This window comes from Hyperolius riggenbachi, chromosome 4 (assembly GCF_040937935.1).
Source record: "Hyperolius riggenbachi isolate aHypRig1 chromosome 4, aHypRig1.pri, whole genome shotgun sequence".
NCBI lineage: Eukaryota > Metazoa > Chordata > Amphibia > Anura > Hyperoliidae > Hyperolius > Hyperolius riggenbachi.
In genome coordinates, this window is record NC_090649.1 from 290,936,483 (window position 1) to 290,957,490 (window position 21,008).

Below are 21,008 nucleotides of genomic sequence, written 5' to 3' on the forward strand. Positions count from 1 at the left end.
CTGCAAGAACTTAGCTGTGTTGGGAACCTTTTGTATTATTTACTACCCCAAAAACGACATTAAAAAATTGTGTGTAAATTAAGTTTTTACCTTTCTTGGGCTCTGTGGGTACTTCTTTCTTCTCTAGCTTCTCTGTAATATTAAACGTAAAATATTGGAACATTGTTACATACAGTAACAGTTTATAGCCCAGAAGAGATTTTTATAAAAAGTTGTGTGCAGCTCGACATGCATTACCAGCCGCCAGTTCTACTATTTTTATAGCAGATGGCTAGAGACAGGTATTAACCTTTTTTGTTTGTGTTTCTTTATATTTTCATGCGTAAAAATATTGCTTACTAAAAGGGTCCCAATAGATTCTTCTTGCTATAACTTTATGTTAAAATATTGATCAATTCAACAATTAATATGCAGTACCCTTTCACATGCACACCTCACTCATGCACACATACATAGAGTAATTAGTGCCCCTTTAAACACAATTTGCATGCATGGGTCAGGCAGTGGCTACAAGGTTTTTTGCATGTTCAAGTTTGAGTTTATATACAGGGGTTGGACAAAATAATAGAAACAACGTAAAAATCAACAAAATATATTTTAATATGGTGTAGGTCCACCTTTTGCGGAAATTACAGACTCAGTTCTCTGAGGTATTAATTCATACAAATTGTGAATTGTTTCCAAAGGAATTTTAGCCCATTCTTCAGTTAAAATACCCTCCAGTTCTTTTAGAGACGATGGCGGCAGAAATCGACTTCTTACTTGAATCTCTAAAAACAACCATAAATGCTCAATAATGTTGAGGTCTGGGGATTGTGGTGGCCAGATGAGATGCTCAACTTCATTAGAATGTTCCTCGTGCCATTCTTTAACAATTCTAGCTGTATGGATTGGGGCATTATCATCTTGAAAGATGGCATTGCCCTTCCGGAAACAGTTCTTGAACCATAGGATGAACTTGATCGCCCAAAATTCCTAAATAGTCTTGGCTGTTAATTCTTCCATGAAGGGAAATCATTGGCCTGGCGGATTTCCAAGAAATAGCACCCCAGATCATCACAGAACCCCCGCCATGGTTTACGGTTGGGAGAAGGCAGTCTGGATGAAATGCTGCTTTCGGCTATCTCCAAACGTACACTCGGCTGGAGGTCGAAAATAAGGTAAATGATGATTTGTCAGAGAAAACCACATTTTTTTCACTGCTCGAAGGACCAATTCTGGTGGTTTCTACACCGCTCTAAAGGCTTTGAAACATTTGTCTTTGAGAGCAGAGGTTTTCTAATTGCAGTTTTTCTGTGAAATCCAGATTTTGCAGCTTCCGATGAACAGTTTTTGTGGAAACTGGGTTCTGTAGGTGTTCATTCAGCTCTGCAGTGATTTTAGGAGCTGTGGTCTTGCGAGCTTTTCTAACAATTTGATTTAGAGTCTGATGGTCTCTCTTAGACAACTTCGACCTTTGACAACTGTGCTTTGCTGAGGACGTTTTTCCTTCTCTTTCAAAGGCTGCCATTGCTTTTGAGACCGTACCTCTTGAAATGCCAAGCATTCGGGTAGTTTCTGTTACAGTAGCGCCTGCCTTACGAGCACCAACAATTTAGCCTCTTTGAAAGTCTGAGAGATCTACCATTTTTATAAATTATACCCACCGTGGGTTTAAATATCTCTAAAAAAAACAATTATTTTAATTAAACTTATCAAATAACAAAAATAATAAACAAACATTTAACTGTTCAAAGACTGTTCAAAATGTTCAAAGATTAGGATGCCAAAATGTTAGGTGTTTCCATTATTTTGTCCAACCCCTGTATATAATTAATCGGACCATGGTACTGACAGTTTACTGTGTAACCTTGTTGCATTGGGGGAAAGAACAACTGTTTCCAGCTGCCAAGCAAGCCAAATCCCCCTTGTTAATTGTATTCACTTTTGTATAATACACAAGAAAGGATACATTACATTTTTACAGCTGCTACATGCCTACAATCACAACAAGCTGAAGTGTTATGGCACCTACTATACTTTTATCCTTCAAATTACCTCTCTTTTTGTCAGCCCTACAAAAGCAATTTGTGCAAAGGTATTTACCTTTTTTGGGTTCAACTGGTGCTTTTGTTTCTTTTATCTCTGGTCTCTCTGCAAAGCAAAATTAAAACTCTTGGAACATATTCAAATTGTTCTTTAAAATAAGTATTTTAAGATAATGTTTTGCTTAAAAAACTGTATTAATCCACAGAGGTGTTTGAAATGCAGATAGAAATGGTGGCTGCCAGCACTTTTAGAGAGAACATAAATGTCACTTTAACGTATGCATTACATATAACACAACTTAAAGCATTTTCAATAACAGCATTGTTTTAAGGGTTTAATTACAACAGCATGCCTGTCAGGGAACCAGGATATAATACTTGTATATGTGTGCATATGTGTATTCCTAGCATGAAAAGGTGTGTACAATCAATTACAATACTACTTTCATTCAGTTTGGGGTATCACATTATGGACAACATCTTTACTGTACCTTTCTTTGGTTCTTTGAGCTCTTTTTTCACTGGAAACTCTGTTAAATAAACGAGAGAGGGTAAATTACATTTTTTACAGCTGCCATGAGTCTAGAATTAGGAAAAGCAGAAATGTCAGGGCACCTACTATACATTTTTTTTTCATGTTTCCTCTCTTTTTACCAGCCCCACAAAAGCAGTGTGTTCATGTTGCACACAATGGGCTTGATTCACTAAACCGTGATAACTCATAGTATGGGCGCGCTAGCGTTTTTGCGCTCGTTTTCACGCACAATCACAAATTGCACACAAAAACAGGCGCACAAAACGCTGGCCATGCTATGAGTTACCACGGTAACTCATAGTCGAATGAGCGGCCGTTCCATGTCAGTTCACGGAGGCTGTCTCCGTGAACAGCCTGCGAGCCGCCGATCGCGGCTCGCAGGCTAAATGTAAACATGCAGGGAAGAAATCCCAGCTGTTTACATCATACGGCGCTGCTGCGCAGCAGCGGCGTAAAGGAGATTGGCGATCCCCGGCCTCTGATTGGCGGGGATCACCGGCATTTGATAGGCTGAAGCCTATCCTAAGCAGCACAGGACGGATTTCCATCCTGCACAGCCCAGAGGGAGAAAGGGAGGGAGAGGAAGGGAGGGCGGAAAATGCTGCGGAGGAGGGCTTTGAGGAGCTCCCTGCAACACAAACATAGCCGGCAGCGATCAGACACCCCCCCAGCAGGACATCCCCTAGTGGGGGGAAAAAGGGGGGGGGGAGTCTGATCGCCCTGGCTGAAACCTGATCTGTGCTGTGGGCTGGAGAGCCCATTCAGCACAGATCAGAGCAGAATAGCCTGATCCTTAAGTGGTTAAAGGATACCAGAGCTAAAAAGATTAGGAGAAACGGAGAGCGGGCATGTACGGGGAGCAGTCCTGCCCCTTTCTTAGCTAAATGCCCCCTGGCAGCTTCTTCCAGGTCACTGGAGTTGGGCTGGCCCAGCTGCGCTTGTCCTACAGTGCACGACCACGGCTGGGAGAGCATGCACATGATTTCACAATTCCATTATGCACATGTGCAGAATGCTCCCAGTCACAGTCGCAAAATATTATAGCATTGTTACTTACAGCAACAGCTGATAGTCCACCTAATAACTTAAAAAATGATTAGCATTTCAAAAGAATTGCGCACCCCAACCGCCGCAGAGCCTTCATCGCCCAAAGCCTGCATACGCCCGCGCCAAAGCCTGCCTACGGAGCGAGTGCAGTAAGCGAAAGCTATGGTGTGCATGTGCAGCTGCATTCATGCCATGCATAATTATTACAATTGTTGTTTAGTATTATACATTATGCAGTCTTTTTCTCCCAGTGCACTTTGGTAGCCCAGGTGTTGTTTCTGATCACTTTGGAGCACACAACAGACAAACATCCCCCACTTATACATATGTAATAAATTACTGTTTTTACAGACTATATTATAAATTACGCAAATGTTTTACCTTTCTTTGGTTCTGTGGGTGCTTTTGCTTCTTTCTTCTCTTGCTTCTCTGCAATATTTAAAGTAAAATATTGGAGCATTTGTTATTTACAGCAACAGTGTAAAGTCCACCTAATAACTTAAAACATTTTCAGCAGAGATTGTTCTGACTAGTTCAGTCTAGTTCTACTTGCTTTATCACCCAATTTTACTATTGTCATAGTGGAGGGTATCTGCACCTCCTCCTGTCTTTGGGCTGGTTCACACTGCAAGCGCTTTTCTAAGTGCTTGTGATATTAAAAGCTCTTGCTAATGTAATCCTATATGTTCTCACTTGAGCGGCGTGATTTTGTAAACATCCCTGTAGCATTGCATTAGCAAGAGCTTTTCAAATCACAAGCTCTTGCAGTGTGAACCAGTCCTTTATTAGGGAATTAGAAATGCAGCATTTTTCTGAAACATCATAAGCAATGTGTCACCCAATAAGCATAAGGAGGCAACAAGCCTACAAACATTATTGTCACTGGGGCTAATGCATCACATCTATTACAACACAAAGCATTTTCGATAATTGCATGTATATCAGGTTTAAAAATGGTGTGAAATCAATTATAATTCTGCTGTCATTTAGTTTGGGGAATCAATTTTTGCAAAACAACTTTGTTGTACCTTTCTTTGGATCTTTGAGCTCTTCCTCTTTTTCCAATGGAATTTCTGTATAATACATGAGAGGGTACATTACATTTTTACAGCTGCTACATACCTACAGTCAGGACAAGCTGAAGTGTTATAGCACCTAGTATACATTCTTTATGTCTCCTCTCTTTTCCCAGCCCCACAAAAGCAGTGTGCTCATGCTGCACACATTATACAGTAAATGAATTTACCTTTTTTGGGTTCAGCTAGTAATTTTTCTTTTTTTATCTCTGGTCTCTCTGCAAAGCAACATTTAAACTGTTAGCACATATCTATTTTGTTATTTAAATTAGGTAATTTAAACCACTTTTGTACTGAGTTCACATGAAATTTTGAAATGCAGTTAGAAAAGATGGCTGCCAGCACTTTTAGGTAGATCTTAGCATGTTCTGAAAGCTCTTTATTCTAGTTATTGTTCCAAAATCTAAATTATACACCATGCATTAGGTTTTCACCTTTTTTGTGCTCTGTGGGTACTTTTTCCTCTTTCTTCTCTAGCTCATCTGCAATATTAAATTGAAAATATTACAGTATTGTTGATATAACAGCAACAGTTGATAGTCCACCTAATAAAAAAAAATTCAGCATATATTTCAAAAGAATTACTCAGCCCAATCGCCACCGAGCCTTCATTGCACAAAGTCTGTGTGCGCCCACACCACAGTCTGGCAACAAAGTGAGTGCAGTAGGCAGCAGTTGTGGTGTGCATGTGCAGCTGCATCCATACCATGCATAGTTACAGCTGTTATTCAATAGTATAGATTATGCAGCCTGTTTCCCCCATCGCACTCTAGTAGACCAGGGGCCAGTCACGTTTTCTCCTACGTTTTCTCCTAGGAGATCATTTTTCATCTTATGTTTAAAATAACTTTTCAGGACACTTTAAAGCGGATCCAAGATGAAAAACTAACTATAACAAGTAACTTGTCTATATATCTTATCTAAAATTTAGATCGTTTACACTGCAAATCTAGCTGCAAACCGCTTCACCAGTTTATGTTTATTTATTCCTGGGATACAATGAGGGCAGCCATATTCTATTTGTCACATTACACACAGGCAATCTGATCTGTATCTTCAGCCCTCAGCCTGTGAAAACTTCACTCCCCTCTCCTCCTCCCTCCTCCCCTCTGCCTCTGAAATCTCTGGCTAATGACCTCCTTCTCCTCCTGCCAGACTGAGCTCCCATAAGCCCTTGCTACTAAGGCTTAAAGTGCCAAGGCACTCTGGAGATGCTGTGGGCGAGGCTTGTTTAGTTTATATGGAATTAGAGTATTAAAACAAAACAAAAAAGTATTTGACTTGAGGAATGCCCTATAAACTATATGAAAGGAACACAATTATGCAATGAGTAAAAGTTTATCTCGGATCCACTTTAATAAAAAAAAGTACCAAAAAGTAGGTGAAAGAGTACTGTCACTGAGTAATTTCTTGCTTGCTGGTGGCATAACCACTTAACGACCACCTAACGCCGATAGGCGTCGGCAGGTTGAAGTGGTGTTACGATGTCAGTTCACGGAGGGTGTCTCCGTGAACAGGCTGCGAGCCTCCGATCGCAGCTCGCAGGCTAATTGTAAACGCGCAAGGAAGAAATCCCCTGTGTTTACATCATACGGTGATGCTGCACAGCAGCGCCATAAAGGAGAGCGGCGATCCCCGGCCTCTGATTGGCCCGGGATCGCCGGCATCTGATAGGCTGAAGGCTATCAGACGCGGCGCAGGACGGATCGCCGTCTTGCGCCGCTCAGAAAGAGGAGGGGAGGGAGGGAAAGAGAGGACGGCTGGGAATCACTGCTCAGCCACACAGAGCAGTGGCGATCAGACCCCCCCCCCAGCAGGACATCCCCCTAGTGGGGAAAAAAGGGGGGAAGTCTGATCGTCCTGCGTGCCTCCTGATCTGTGCTGTGGGCTGGAGAGCCCACGCAGCACAGATCAGCCGAAAATCCCCTGGTCCTCAAGTGGTTAAAAGGCATTGTATTGATAAGGTAAGGACATTTCACCTAGGAGAAAACTCTGGAGAAAGAGTAAATTAAATAAGGGCCCAGTGCAGGTGTTGTTTCTAGTCACTTTGGAGAACACAAAAGAAAAACATTCCCCACTTTTACATATGATATAATTTACTGTTTTACAAACTATATTATACATTATGCATGAATGGTTTAAAGTGACACTGAAGAGAAAGAAAAACTCATGATATAATGAATTGGTTGTGTAATACGGATATTTAATAGAACTTTAGTAGCAAAAAAAATCATATTTTTATTTTCAGGTATATACTGTAGCTTTTTTTTAAACATTGCAGCATTCTCTAATAATTGCAGTTTCCAAAATACCCTCAGCATTTTAAATGATTTCACAGAGCAGGCTACTGACCCTTTGAACTTTTCTCTGCAGCAAAACCATAAACAAAGAAGAAACAATTAGAGACAGTTGAGATAAGTGCTTTAAAAGGATAATTAATAGAACTTTAGTAGCAAAAAAAATCATATTTTTATTTTCAGGTATATACTGTAGCTTTTTTTTTAAACATTGCAGCATTCTCTAATAATTGCAGTTTCCACAATACCCTCAGCATTTTAAATGATTTCACAGAGCAGGCTACTGACCCTTTGAACTTTTCTCTGCAGCAAAACCATAAACAAAGAAGAAACAATTAGAGACAGTTGAGATAAGTGCTTTAAAAGACAGTGCTGTCCATGACTTTATAAAGTCACAGAGCTCACAGAATCTCTTTTGCATAGATAACAACTTAAGTTTCTTAAATCTTCCTGTGCGGGAAACAATATGAGACTCATATCTGTGCTAATAATGTTTTATTTCTTAGCAGTACTACACATACAAATCATTATATCATAAGTTTATTTTCACTTCAGATTCCCTTTAGGTTTTTACATTTTTTGGCCTCTGTGGATACGTTTTCTTCTTTCTTCTCTTGCTTCTCTGCAATGTTAAATGTAAAATTTTGGAGCATTGACATTTACAGCAACAGTGTCCACCTAATAACTTCTGTCTAGTTCAGTCTAGTCAAAACAAAACAAAACAAAAGGTAGTGCAATTCAGCCTCTAGCAATAGCTGGCAGCAAAATTGCATCTTACCCTGAGTCTATGGCAGTCTGGAGGGGGAATAGTAATTAACGCTGCAGGGACTTTTGCAGGAGCAGTGGGAGGTGTTTCTTCAGCTTCACCCTGTGCCCAAATATCCCAGCGCCCTTTTTATATGGATGCTTAAAAATTGTGTAAAATTACAATCCTAATCTTATTCACTTTGGGGTATCAAATTACGCACAACAACTATACTGTACATTTCTTTGGTTCTTTGAGCTCTTCCTGTTTTTTCACTGGATTTTTTGGGCACCTGTGAATTATGGCTATAAAAGTGCTTGGAGGGTAATTTAGGCAATGGCAAAAGACGTAGTCCAAATTACAAAAAAAAAAAAAAATTGTGCAATCCAACCTCCATCAATAGCTAGCAGCCAAATTGCATCCTAACCGCAAGTCCATGGTGGCCGGGAGGAGGACTAGTAATCAACCCCACTGGGAAATTTGCAATGGCATGGTGAGGCATTTTTCGGCCTCACTCTGAGCCCAAATTTCCTGACACCTTTTATGTGTGTATGATTGAAAATTGTGTAATATCAATTACAATCCTCCTTTCATTCAGTTCATTCAGTTTGGGATATCAACTTATGCACAGCAACTTTATTGTACCTTTCTTTGGTTCTTTCCACTCTTCCTGTTTTTTCACTGGAATCTCTGTAAAATACACAAGACAGGGTAAATTGCATTTTTACAGCTGCTGCATGCCTACAATCAGGATAAACACAAGTGTTATGGCACCTACTATACTGTATCTCTTCATGTCTCCACTATTTTTTTCCCAGCCCCATAAAAGCAATGTGTGCAAAGGTATTTACCTTTTTTTGGTTCAACTGGTGCTTTTATCTCTTGTCTCTCTGCAAAGCAAAATTAAAACTCTCAGAACATATTCAAATTGTTCTTTAAGGAAAACCTGTAGCTAAAAAATGTTCCACTAGGGGGTATTCACCTCAGGTGAGGTAAGCCACCGGATCCTATCGAGGCTTCCCCCATCCTCCTGTGTCCCACGACGGTTTCACTGTGCCTCTCCGAACAGCGGGGATGTAAATATTTACTTTCCTGGCTCCAGCGCAGGCGCAGTATCGGCTCACCGCTTGGAGATAGACGGAAATAGCCGATCGTTGTTGGTTTGCTCTACAGCGCAGGCGGACCAAACAAAGAACGGCTATTTCCGCCTATCTCTGTGCTGAGAGCCACAACAGCACTCCTGTTGGAGCCAGGGAAGGTACATATACCAAGCCTTGTCAGGCTTGTCATGCCAGGATGATTGCGGGACACTTTGAGGGAGCCAGCGTTGGATTGCCTGCAGCTATAGGGATTGGGGAAGCCTCATTGGGACCCTGAGGCTTCCCCCTCCCGAGGAACTTTTTTTTGTTACAGAGTCTCTTTAAAATAAGTATTTTAAGAGAATTTTGTGCTTAAAGTGAATCTGTGCTGTCCGATTTGTAAAAAAAAACAAAAAAACATACCAATCGAGTCACTGTGATCTCCTGGGACCCTTTTTGCAGTTTCCGCCGCTCCTGCCGCAATCCTGGCTTTTAATCGTCAGTTTTAGGCAGTGTTTACAAACAAAAACATGGCCGCTAACCAGGAAGTGATGTTTATATATATATATATATATATATATATATATATATATATATATTTCTTTTTCACACAGGGCCATGTAGGTTTTGAGTTTTTTTTCTCACTAAATAATAAAAACCATCATTTAAAACTGCATTTTGTGTTCAATTATGTTATCTTTGACTAATAGTTAACGGTTTTTGATGAGCAGAAACATTTAAGTGTGACAAACATGCAAAAGAATAAGAAATCAGGAAGGGGGCAAATAGTTTTTCACACCACTGTATATATATATCATGTCACAGTATACTACAAGTTCTCATTACATTGTGAATTATCTGCACTCCAGTCTAGGATTAGCATGTGACAGGCAGCAGCTCCTTCCCCCCTCAGCCTCGCAAACTCAAAACTGAGAGCAGTGACCTGTCTGTGAGGGATAAACAAAGCACACTCACAGAGCCTGCAGGGGGCGTGGAGAAGGTGTGCATAACTTCTCCCTATCACAGCAGAGGAAGCACATTCCTCTCTGGGCTGACAAAGCTTGACAAAGAAAAGAAGATTAGATAAATAAGGCTGAACATTTTGTTACAGAGTCTCTTTAAAGAAACTGTATTCATCCACAGAGGCTTTTGAAATGCAAATATAGAGAGATCTTAGCAACATAAATGTCCCTTTAACTAATGCATGACATCTAACACATCTTAGAGCATTATCAATAATTGCATTGTTTTGGGAATTTAAATTCAACAGCATGCCTGTCTGGGGAAACAGGGAATATAATACTTGTATGTGTGTAAATGTGTGTTCCTAGCATGAACAATTGTGTAAAATCCATTGCAATCCTGCTTTCATTCACTTTGGGATATTAAATTGTGCACAACAACTTCACTTTACCTTTCTTTGGTTCTTTGGGCTCTTCCTGTTTTTTCACTGGAATCTCTGTAAAATAAACCAGAGAGGGTAAATTACATTTTTAGAGCTGCTGCATGCCTACAACAACTTTTATCAGCATAGATTTCAAAAGGATAGCACACCCTAAACAGTGCAGAGCCTCTATCACCCAAAGCCTGCGCACTCCCACACCAAAGCCGTCCTACAGAGCGAGAGCAGTAGGAAGCAGTTGTGGTGTGCATGTGCAGCTGTATCCATTCTGTGAATAATTACAACTGTTTTTTGGTATTATAGATTATGCCACCGTTTGCTACCAGTGCATTCTGGTGGACCAGGGGTGGTGACTAATCAATTTAAACAATGACAAACATCCCCCACTTTTACATATGATTTAATTTACTGTTTTACAAACTATATTATACAATAAGCATAAATTTACCTTTCTTGGGCTCTGTGGGTAATTTTTCTTCTTTCTTTTCTAGCTTCTCTGCAATAATAAATGTAAAATATTAGAGCATTGTTATTTACAGCAACAGTGTGAAGTCCACCTACTAACTTAAAAAATATCAGTAGAGATTGTTTTGATTAGTTCAGCATAGCCCTGCAAGCATTATCAGTCAGCTTTACTATTCTCATAGTGGAGGGGATCTGTAGCCTCCTTCCCTCCACCTCCTGTCTTTGTTAGGGCAATTAGAAATGCAGCATAAAGCAATGTGTCACCCAATAAGCATGATTAGGCAACGTGCCTACCAACATAAATGTCACTGGCACCAATGCATTACATCTATTACTACATAATGCATTTTCAATAACTGCATTGCGAGTTGCAAAAAGGGCGCTCGACATTTGGGCGCCTGTGAATTATAGCAATAGTGGCGCTCAGAGAGAGATTTGGAAACTGGCAAAAGACAGAGCCCAAATTAGGAATCCCCCCCAGAAAAAAAAAACAGTGCAATTCAGCCACTAGCAATAGCTGGCAGCAAAATTGCATCGTATACCGGAGTCCAGGGCGGCCTGGAGGGGGTATAGTACTTAATGCTGCCAGGACTTTTGCAGGAGCAGGGTGAGGCATTTTTTGGCTTCACCCTGTGCCCAAATTTGCTGGTTCCCTTTTTACATATATGCTTAAAAATGGTGTAAAATCAATTACAATCCTAATTTCATTCAGTTTGGGGTATCAGATTATGCACAACACCTATACTGTACCTTTCTTTGGTTCTTTGAGCTCTTCCTGTTTTTTTACTGGCATATCTGCAAAATACACCACACAGGGTAAATTATGTAAATTATGTTTACAGCTTCTGCATGCCTACAATCAGGACAAGCAGAAGTGTTATGGCACCTTCTATATGTTTGTTCTTCATGTCTCCGCAATTTTTCCCATCCCAACAAAAGCAATTTGTGTAAAGGTATTTACCTTTTTTTGCTTCAACTGGTACTTTTGTTTCCTTTATCTCTGGTCTCTCTGCAAAGCAAAATTAAAACTCTTAGAACATATTCAAAATGTTCTTTTAAATAAGTATTTTAAGACAATTTTTGTACTTTAACCACTTCAGGACCACAGTGCTAAACCCCCTTAAAGACCAGGCTATTTTTTGTTTAATTGGCCACTGCAGCTTTAAGGCCAAGCTGCAGGGACGCACAACACAGCACACTAGTGATCCCCCCTTCTTTTCCCCCCACCAACAGAGCTCTCTGTTGGTGGACCCCCAGTGTTTATTTTTTGGGGCAAATATTTATGTTATTTTTTAAAAATATTTTTTACTATTTTTTTTTAAACCCTCCCTCCCCCCAGCCAGCCAATCATGGCGATCAGCTCTCATGGGATTCACACTATGAGACCTGATCGCTCTCTTCTGTCTCAGGGGGACAGCCGTGTCACATGGCTGTCCTCAGTACAGCTCTGCTGCAGATTGCAGTGCTGTACTTAGTAGAACGACTGCGGGTTTTTTTGTATGTGTGTGTTCCTAGCATGAACAATTCTGTAAAACCAATTAAAAAATTAATTATATCTCAATCTCTCCAACTACTTGCTACCTTGGCTCAAAATAAGTATGGCATCACCTTTCCCCCTTAAACATCTCAAAATTCCACTATCTCTACACAATATATTCCTATGCCTCTTCAACTATACAACACTCCACTCGACACACACCGTCCTCTAGCTTATAGTATGGCCCAAATGAGAGAACCAATACCAATTACACATGTTATATTTTGTCCTTTAGGCCTTGGCAACAAAGGCACTATTTCTCACCTTTTACTTATAAGAATGCTTATGGCGTTACCTAGATATTATTAATCTGTTAATTTACTAGTTAAATGTTTTTCTCTAGGATGCACTAACCAGGGTGACTCATCTGTATATCTATCTCTATCTTTATACCCAGTTGCAGCTTACTGCCTTTATTATTATTATCATTATTATTATTTTGTTCTTTATTAGCTCATATTAAGTGGTTTACTAATTGAATCCTTTTAATTTGATTAGATTTGCCTGCTACCTGTTATAGTTCATGTCAACATATCCCTAAGTTGGTACTAAAATATGTACAGACATCTCTTATATCATATCATTTTATGAACACTTATGTCTCACCAGGGGCGTTTCTAGGGTCCCTGGAGATCAGTGGCACCTGTGGGCACCAGGAGGGGAGGTGGGCGTGGCCATGCGGTGAGTGGGCGTGGCCATGGGTGGGGCCAAATGTACATGAACTTAGCAGCGGTGTAAGCTACGGATAACGGGCCTGCCCATCGAAATATTGGACGGAGCCCCCTGTCCTTTATTTCGATCATTTACAATCAGTATAGGCATAGATCAAAGATGTATACGCACATACAATTTTGATTGGTCAATCACTGACCCCCAATTTCCCACCCCCGTGCAGTAAGTGGGCCAACAGACAATGAATTTTATGAACAGAGCTGAAATTGGCTAATCAAAATTGTATGTGTGTACCAGGCTTTACAGCTAATACTGTACATACTGAAAGTAGCAGGGATCAGCATACAATACAGCTGGTTTACAATCAATAAAGGCACAGAGTAACACCTTACACTGTACACACTGGAGGTAAATCAGCACACAGTGCAAGCACTAGAGAACAGCGTATACTGTACATACTGTAGGCAGCAGAATTCAGCACACTGCAGCTAGCGTGCCAAAAATATGACGATCACGTTGTGTGGCGTGCTTATCGCGCCGCACCAAAAAATGGGTGGGCCATGGACCAGAATATAGGTGTGGTAACGGGTGGAGACAAATTTACATGAACCTAGCAATGGTGGGACATCAGATTAGGACAGTGGTGGCGAACCTTTTGGAGGCCGAGTGCCCAAACTGCAACCCAAAAGTCACTTACCGGTATCTATCGCAAAGTGGCAACAGCAATTTAAACTAAATACTGTACAAACGTTTTAACTCATACATGAACATTATGGAAAATCCAAGTTGAAAATAAACTGTGAAGATAAACAATTTCATCCATCCTACTCCTGAAAAATGTATTCAATTTTTTAGAACCTCCCAGTTTTATTTTCTGTTTTAAAACGCTAAAAAAGTAGGTTTAATGCTATTGTCTCATATGATAAGGATTCAGCTTTTCCCATAGTCTCGCAGTTAGCAATCATGTGACCCCCACCAAGACATATTCAGCAATCATGAGGCCCCCAACAAATCAGGAGGCCCCCAACAAGACAAATTCAGCAATCATGAGGCCTCCAACAAATCATGAGGCCCCCAACAAGACAAATTCAGCAATCATGAGGCCCCCAACAAGACAAATTCAGCAATCATGAGGCCCCCAACAAATCATGAGGCCCCCAACAAGACAAATTCAGCAATCATGAGGCCCCCAACAAATCATAAGGCTCCCAACAAGACACATTCAGCAGTCATGAGGCACATAAATAGACAGCATTTCACATAAATAGGCAGAATGCCCCCTTAATATGGTAGCCCCCCCAAGTTAGGTAGTGAGTGACAGGGACCCCCAGGTTAGCTAGTGAGTGACAGGCACCTCCAGTTAGGTAGTGAGTGACAGGGACCCCGATAGTGAGTGACAGGGAGCACCTTTAGGTAGTGAGTGAGTGCCAGGGAGCCCTTTTAGGCAGTGAGTGAGTGCCAGGAAGCCCCTTTAGGCAGTGAGTGAGTGCCAGGGAGCCCCTTTAGGCAGTGAGTGAGTGACAGGAAGCCCCTTTAGGCAGTGAGTGAGTGACAGGAAGCCCCTTTAGGCAGTGAGTGAGTGACAGGGAGCCCCTTTAGGCAGTGAGTGAGTGACAGGGAGCCCCTTTAGGCAGTGAGTGAGTGACAGGGAGCCCCTTTAGGGAGTGAGTGAGTGACAGGAAGCCCCTTTAGGGAGTGAGTGAGTGACAGGGAGCCCCTTTAGGGAGTGAGTGAGTGACAGGGAGGCCCTTTAGGGAGTGAGTGAGTGCCAGGGAGCCCCTTTAGTGAGTGAGTGCGTGCCAGGGAGCCCCTTTAGTGAGTGAGTGCGTGCCAGGGAGCCCCTTTAGGGATTGAGTGACAGGGAGCCCCTTTAGGGAGTGAGTGAGTGACAGGGAGCCCCTTTAGGGAGTGAGTGACAGGGAGCCCCTTTAGGGAGTGAGTGACAGGGAGCCCCTTTAGGGAGTAAGTGAGTGACAGGGAGCCCCTTTAGGGAGTGAGTGAGTGACAGGGAGCCCCTTTAGGGAGTGGGTGCGTGCCAGGGAGCCCCTTTAGGGAGTGGGTGCGTGCCAGGGAGCCCCTTTAGGGAGTGGGTGCGTGCCAGGGAGCCCCTTTAGGGAGTGGGTGCGTGCCAGGGAGCCCCTTTAGGGAGTGAGTGAGTGCCAGGGGAGCCCCTTTAGGGAGTGAGTGAGTGCCAGGGGAGCCCCTTTAGGGAGTGAGTGAGTGCCAGGGGAGCCCCTTTAGGGAGTAAGTGAGTGCCAGGGAGCCCCTTTAGGGAGTGAGTGAGTGCCAGGGAGCCCCTTTAGGGAGTGAGTGAGTGCCAGGGAGCCCCTTTAGGGAGTGAGTGAGTGACAAGGAGCCCCTTTAGGGAGTGAGTGAGTGCCAGGGAGCCCCTTTAGGGAGTGAGTGCGTGCCAGGGAGCCCCTTTAGGGAGTGAGTGAGTGCCAGGGAGCCCCTTTAGGGAGTGAGTGAGTGACAGGGAGGCCCCCTCTCTAGCCGCCGCCGCTCCCCCCCCTACCTCTCAGCAGACCTCAGGATCAGCGGCGACCCGACCAGATGTACGAGCGGGCGCTGGACGCACCCACTCGATATGCGGAAGTGATGTCACTTCCGCATATCAGTGCGGGCGCTGGGTCCTAGTGCCCGCACGATTGGTCGCCGGCTCACCGCCTGATCCTGAGGTCTGAGAATGTCAGTGACGCGGCGGCTGGAGGGAGCCGCTGAGTCTGACAGAGGGGGCGGCCGGGCGGAGATCCGTGGCACCCCAGGAAAGATTGGGGGCACGTGCCCCCCTAAAACAGGGCTAGCGACGCCCCTGTGTCTCACATTAAAAACCTCCAACTAAAGGTGATTCTCACGTTATTCAGCCGTTTTTGCAAGCACTCAACAGGTAGTTAGCTTAGCCCCTTTAGTAGTGCTTTTAACCGAACACACTATACTTTATAACCTTGGAACACCCTTTTAATGAACCCCCGCCACCTAGTGCCTCGCTGGAGGCCACTTTCTATCCAGTCAATCTAAAACATTACAAGCTGACAGAGGGTACTCCATATCACTACCAACATAACTCCCCCCTCCCCGGTATTAATTTACAAACCTATATTTCCCCTATACTTATTATTACACAACTTTGTGGTATGTCTATTATAGCAAGCACTATTGTACTATCGTAACTGTATTAGTCTGCAACTAGTCGACTCGGTATACAGGAGTAAATATTCCTATCTCTTGTCTAATGTTTTTTGATACAAAACTATTCAATTGTTAAAAAAAAAAATTGTACAACAACTTTCACTGTACCTTTCTTTGGTTCTTTGAGCTCTTCCTGTTTTTTTACTGGAAACTCTGTAAAATAAATGAGAGAGGGTAAATTACATTTTTACAGCTGCCATGCACCTAGAATCAGGACAGGCAGAAATGTCAGGGCACCTACTATATGTTTGTTCTTTATGTCTCCTCTCTTTTTCCCAGCCCCACAAAAGCAGTGTGTGCATGCTGCACACTATGTATTTATTTACAGTACAATGCAGTTGGAACTAAATTATACACTATGCATTAATTATTTACCTTTCTTGGGCTCTGTGGGTACTTTTTCTTCTTTCTTCTCTAGCTTCTCTGCAGTATTAAATGTAAAATATTGGAGCATTGTTTTTTACAGCAATAGTTGATAGTCCACCTAATAACTTTTATCAGCATAGATTTCAAAAGAATTGCACACCCCAACCACCGCAGAGACTCTGTTGCCCAAAGCCTGCATGTGCCCATGCCAAAGCCTGCCCACGGAGTGAGTGCAGTAGGCAGCAGTTGCGGTGTGCACACGCAGCTGCATCCATGCCATGTATAGTTACAAATGTTGTTTAGTATTATAAATAATGCAGAATTTTTCTCCCAGTGCACTCTAGTGGACCAGATGTGGTTTCTGAGGTGCCTAGTGTGTCCATGCGACTATACTGATACCGTTGTATACTCCTCCCTTTTATTGCCTGAAGAAGCTGGAATATACCTGTGAAATGTGTTGTTTTATATTTCTGGAGTATGTGAATAAATTTTAATCTTATTTCTAAATCGACAGTTTCATGTCTGCATCGGGGAGGTAAGTCCACCACTGCCTCCCTTAGAATTTTAAAAAGTTTTAGTTTATTTTATCCTGTTGGTGACTCTGTTTACTCTTCTTGCGATACAGATGTGGTTTCTAATAACGTTGGAGCAGACAACAGACACCCCCTACTTTTACATATGATATGATTTACTGTTACACCAACTATGTTATACATTGTGCATAAATGGTTTACCTTTTTTGGGCTCTGCGGGTACTTTTTCATCTTTCTTCTCTAGCTTCTCTGCAATGTTAAATATATAAAACATTGGAGCACTGTAATTTACAACAACCACCTAATAACTTAAAACATTATCAGCAGAGATTGTTCTGACTAATTCTGCACTGACTAGTTTCTGCATGCATTATCAGCCAGTTTTACTATTCTCATAGTGGAGGGGATCTGCAGCCTCCTCCCCTCCTCCTGTCTTGGTTGGAGGAATTAGAAATCCAGCATTTTCTGAAACATCATAAGCAATGTGTCACCCAATAAGAATAATTAGGCAATGTGCCTACATTTATCACACAAAGCATTTTCAATAATTGGATTGCATTTCAGGTTTAAAAATTGGGTAAAATCAATTACAATTCTGCTTTCATTCAGTTTGGGGTATCACATTTTGCAAAACAACTTCACTGCACCTTTCTTTGCTTCTTTGAGCTCCTCCTGTTTTTTCACTGGAATTTCTGTATAATACACAAGAAATTATAAATTACATTTTTAAAGCTGCTTCGTGCTTAGAATCAGGACAAGCTGAAGTGTTATGGCTCCTATTATTCTGTATCTCTTCATGTCTCCACTTTTTCCCCGCCCCACAAAATAAATTTGTGCAAAGGTATTTACCTTTTTTGGGTTCAAGTCGTGCTTTTGTTTCTTTTATCTCTGGTCTCTCTGCAAAGCAAAATTAAAGCCCTTGGAACATTTTCAAATTGTTCTTTTAAATTAGTATTTGAAGAGAATGTTGTACTTAAAGAAACTGTATTGATCCACAGAGGCTTTTGAAATGCAGATACAAAAGGTGGCTATCAGCAATTTTAGATAGAGCTTAGCAACATAAATGTCACTTTAACTAATGCATTACATCTAACACATCTTAAAGGAGTCATCAGGCTATTTTTCCTGCCCCCCGATCTACTTACCTCGGGATTCCTCCAGCCCCTTGACGCTGACATGTCCCACGCTGCAGCTCCACTCTCAGCCACCAGCCCGGGGTCCCAGCCGGTGCAGAGGCTGATCTCGAGGTTGTCCTCTACTGCGCCTGTCCAGACTGTAAGTCTGTAATGTGCAGGCACAGTAGTTCTGCACCTGCACAGTACAGTCCAGACAACGTGGACTTGATTGACAGCGGCGATCGTGCAGGCGCAATAGAGGACGGCCTGGCGAGACAACGTCGGGGACCCTGGGCCAGCGACTGAGAGCGGAGCTGTGGCATGGGACATGTCAGCTGCAAGGGGCTGGAGGAAGCCCCAGGTAAGTAGATTGCGGGGGAGGGGGGTGTAGGGTAAATAGCCTAATGATGCCTTTAAAGCATTTTCAATGATTGCATTGTTTTAGGGGTTTAAATACAGCAACATGCCTGTCTGAGGAAATGGGATATAATACTTGTATATGTGTGCATATGTGTGTTCCTAGCATAAAGAAGTGTGTAAAATCAATTACATTTCTGCTTTCATTCCGTTTGAGGTATCAAATTATGGACAATTTCACTCTACCTTTCTTTGGGTCTTTGAGCTCTTCTTGTTTTTTCAATGAAAACTCTGTAAAATAAACAAGAGAGGGTAAATTACATTTTTACAGCTGCTATGCACCTAGAATCAGGGCAAGCAGTAATGTCAGGGCACCTACTGTATTATACATTTGTTCTTCATGTCTCCTCTCTTTTTCCCAGACCCACAAAAGCAGTGTCTTCATGCTGCACACATTATGGGCTTGATTCACAAAAGGGTGATAACTCCGTTAGCATGCCTAAAAGCTTTGGGCATGCTAACTAGGGTGCTAAGCAGTTAGCAAGCCTAAAGCTTTTATGGACCGCGCGCAAAGTTTAACGATGCCCGTAGCGCAAACGTCGCACCGGGCGCAATGCAACCCTTGCACTGGGTGTGCCTAAAACATCGCACTGGGTGCGCCCAACCATCACACTGTGCGACGTTTCGGGTGCACCCAGTGCAACGTTTTCATCGCACCAGGTGGTACGTTTTGCATGCTACAGACAGCGCTAAACTTTGCGCGTGCTAACTTAAGCATGCAAAACTTTGCGCGCCCTAAAGGGCTTTAGGCGTCCTAAGGAGCTTATAGGCATGCTAACTAAGTTAGCATCCTTTTGTGAATCAAGTCCTATGAGTTTATTTACCTTTTTTGGGTTCAACTGGTAATTTTCCTTTTTTCATCTCTGGTCTCTCTGCAAAGCAACATTAAAACTGTTTGCAAATACCATATCTATTTCATTATTTAAATTAAGTTGTTTGAAACACTTTTGTACTTAAAGAAAATGTACTGATCCTCATAGGTTTTTGAAATGCAGGTGGCTACAGCACTTTTAGAAAGTTCTTAGCATGTGCTGAAATCTATTTATACTATTTATTGTTCCACAAGCTACATTATGCACTATGCATTAAGTTTTCACCTTTCTTGGGCTCTGTGGGTACCTTTACTTCTTTCTTCTCTAACGTCTCTGTGAGATTAAATGTACAATATTAGAACATTGTTACTTACAGCAAGAGTTGATAGTGCACCTAATAAGTTGTATTATTGATCAGCATTATTTCCCCATAAAGTGCTCTTACCTGCATGCTGATCTAGCACACTGTTTTTGGCACTGCAGAATTATTAAAGCATTCTGGCGTGAGGTGATACTATGACCAAGCTGCTGAACTATCTGCCGCTCACTCCAGATTGGGCCTTATTTGGCGTTATGGAGGTTAAGGGAGTAAGGGTGACACGTGGCAGTAAACAACTTGCGGTAATAATTTCAGCGGTGGCCAGGAAAACTATATTACAACAGTGGATTTCCCCTCCCCATCCACTCTTATTTAATTTAAACTCAAACTGTACAATGTGGTTTTAATGGATTGGCTTGAAACATCTTTACAAAAAGACACATGCACTGGCAAATTCTTTGACACATGGGAAAGTTTCATTGACATTCTGGCCACACCAATTACGGAACAATGATCATTCAAAATGACCCAATGGTACCTAGAGAGGATGGTGGTTGATGAGCTACCTATAATTGTACATTAATAGGGTTGATCATAAAAACTGATATGTCTCTTGCTGTAATAGGTGCTTTGTCTGTAGTGCTGGGTCGAAGCTAGGCAAGGAGTGGTCCTAGCCATTGTTTTACTCATCTCCTGAATGTTTAACAAGTTACCTTAGTTTCTTTAGTCATAACTTGTGCTGAATGTATTGTATACTTTTAGGCCTAGAACCCACTGCAAAACGCAATCGCTAATCGCAAACGCTAGCGTTTTGTATGAGCAGTTTGTAAGTGATTTCATGAGCATTTTAGGGACTGTTTTTAAAAAGTGTATCAATTTGCCAGCGGTTGTGTAGCGATTAGTGATGGGCGAACACCTGGATGTTCGGGTTCGGGAAAGTTCGCCGAACATGGCCGAGATGTTCGGCATGTTCGGGCCGAACCCCGAACTTTCCGAACATCCAGCTTTTGGGGGCCCTATGGGGTCGCAGGCATAAGGGGGGAGCATGCCCCGATCGCGGGGGGGGGGTCGGAAATTCCCCCCACCCCCTCCGCTAGCGCTCCCCCCTCTGCCCGCTTCCCCATAACAAAGTTTCAAGAAGTACCTGCTGTGTCCGGTGGTAGTGTGGGTGGCTGGCAGTGGGCGGCACTATGCAGTGACTGAATGAGGAGGAGGAGTCCGGAGAGTGACGCGTTGAGGGAGGCCGGGCAGCGGGCGGTTCAGCAGTGAACCGCCCGCTGCCCGGCCTCCCTCAACGCGTCACTCTCCGGACTCCTCCTCCTCATTCAGTCACTGCATAGTGCCGCCCACTGCCAGCCACCCACACTACCACCGG

The 21,008-nt window shown here is 42.5% G+C and overlaps 1 protein-coding gene across 50 annotated transcripts in view; it reads right to left on the reverse strand.

The window, feature by feature from the left end:
- Nucleotides 1-21,008, reverse strand: part of LOC137503854 (titin homolog) — a 1,065,379-nt gene that overhangs the window by 196,881 nt on the left and 847,490 nt on the right. For 48 of the 50 annotated variants that reach the window (XM_068231415.1, XM_068231409.1, XM_068231432.1 and 45 more), the window contains 21 exons: nt 19,600-19,647; nt 19,327-19,374; nt 18,689-18,733; nt 17,820-17,867; nt 17,618-17,662; nt 17,172-17,219; nt 16,447-16,494; nt 16,180-16,224; nt 11,635-11,682; nt 11,424-11,468; nt 10,657-10,704; nt 10,221-10,265; nt 8,579-8,617; nt 8,373-8,417; nt 5,120-5,167; nt 4,856-4,903; nt 4,638-4,682; nt 3,991-4,038; nt 2,519-2,557; nt 2,086-2,133; nt 91-132 (listed from right to left, as the gene is read on the reverse strand). In XM_068231415.1, coding sequence (XP_068087516.1) covers nt 91-132; nt 2,086-2,133; nt 2,519-2,557; nt 3,991-4,038; nt 4,638-4,682; nt 4,856-4,903; nt 5,120-5,167; nt 8,373-8,417; nt 8,579-8,617; nt 10,221-10,265; nt 10,657-10,704; nt 11,424-11,468; nt 11,635-11,682; nt 16,180-16,224; nt 16,447-16,494; nt 17,172-17,219; nt 17,618-17,662; nt 17,820-17,867; nt 18,689-18,733; nt 19,327-19,374; nt 19,600-19,647 — 963 coding nt within the window. The remainder of the gene's footprint in view (nt 1-90; nt 133-2,085; nt 2,134-2,518; nt 2,558-3,990; nt 4,039-4,637; nt 4,683-4,855; nt 4,904-5,119; nt 5,168-8,372; nt 8,418-8,578; nt 8,618-10,220; nt 10,266-10,656; nt 10,705-11,423; nt 11,469-11,634; nt 11,683-16,179; nt 16,225-16,446; nt 16,495-17,171; nt 17,220-17,617; nt 17,663-17,819; nt 17,868-18,688; nt 18,734-19,326; nt 19,375-19,599; nt 19,648-21,008) is intronic. The other 2 variants (XM_068231424.1, XM_068231421.1) reach the window with 2 other exon arrangements.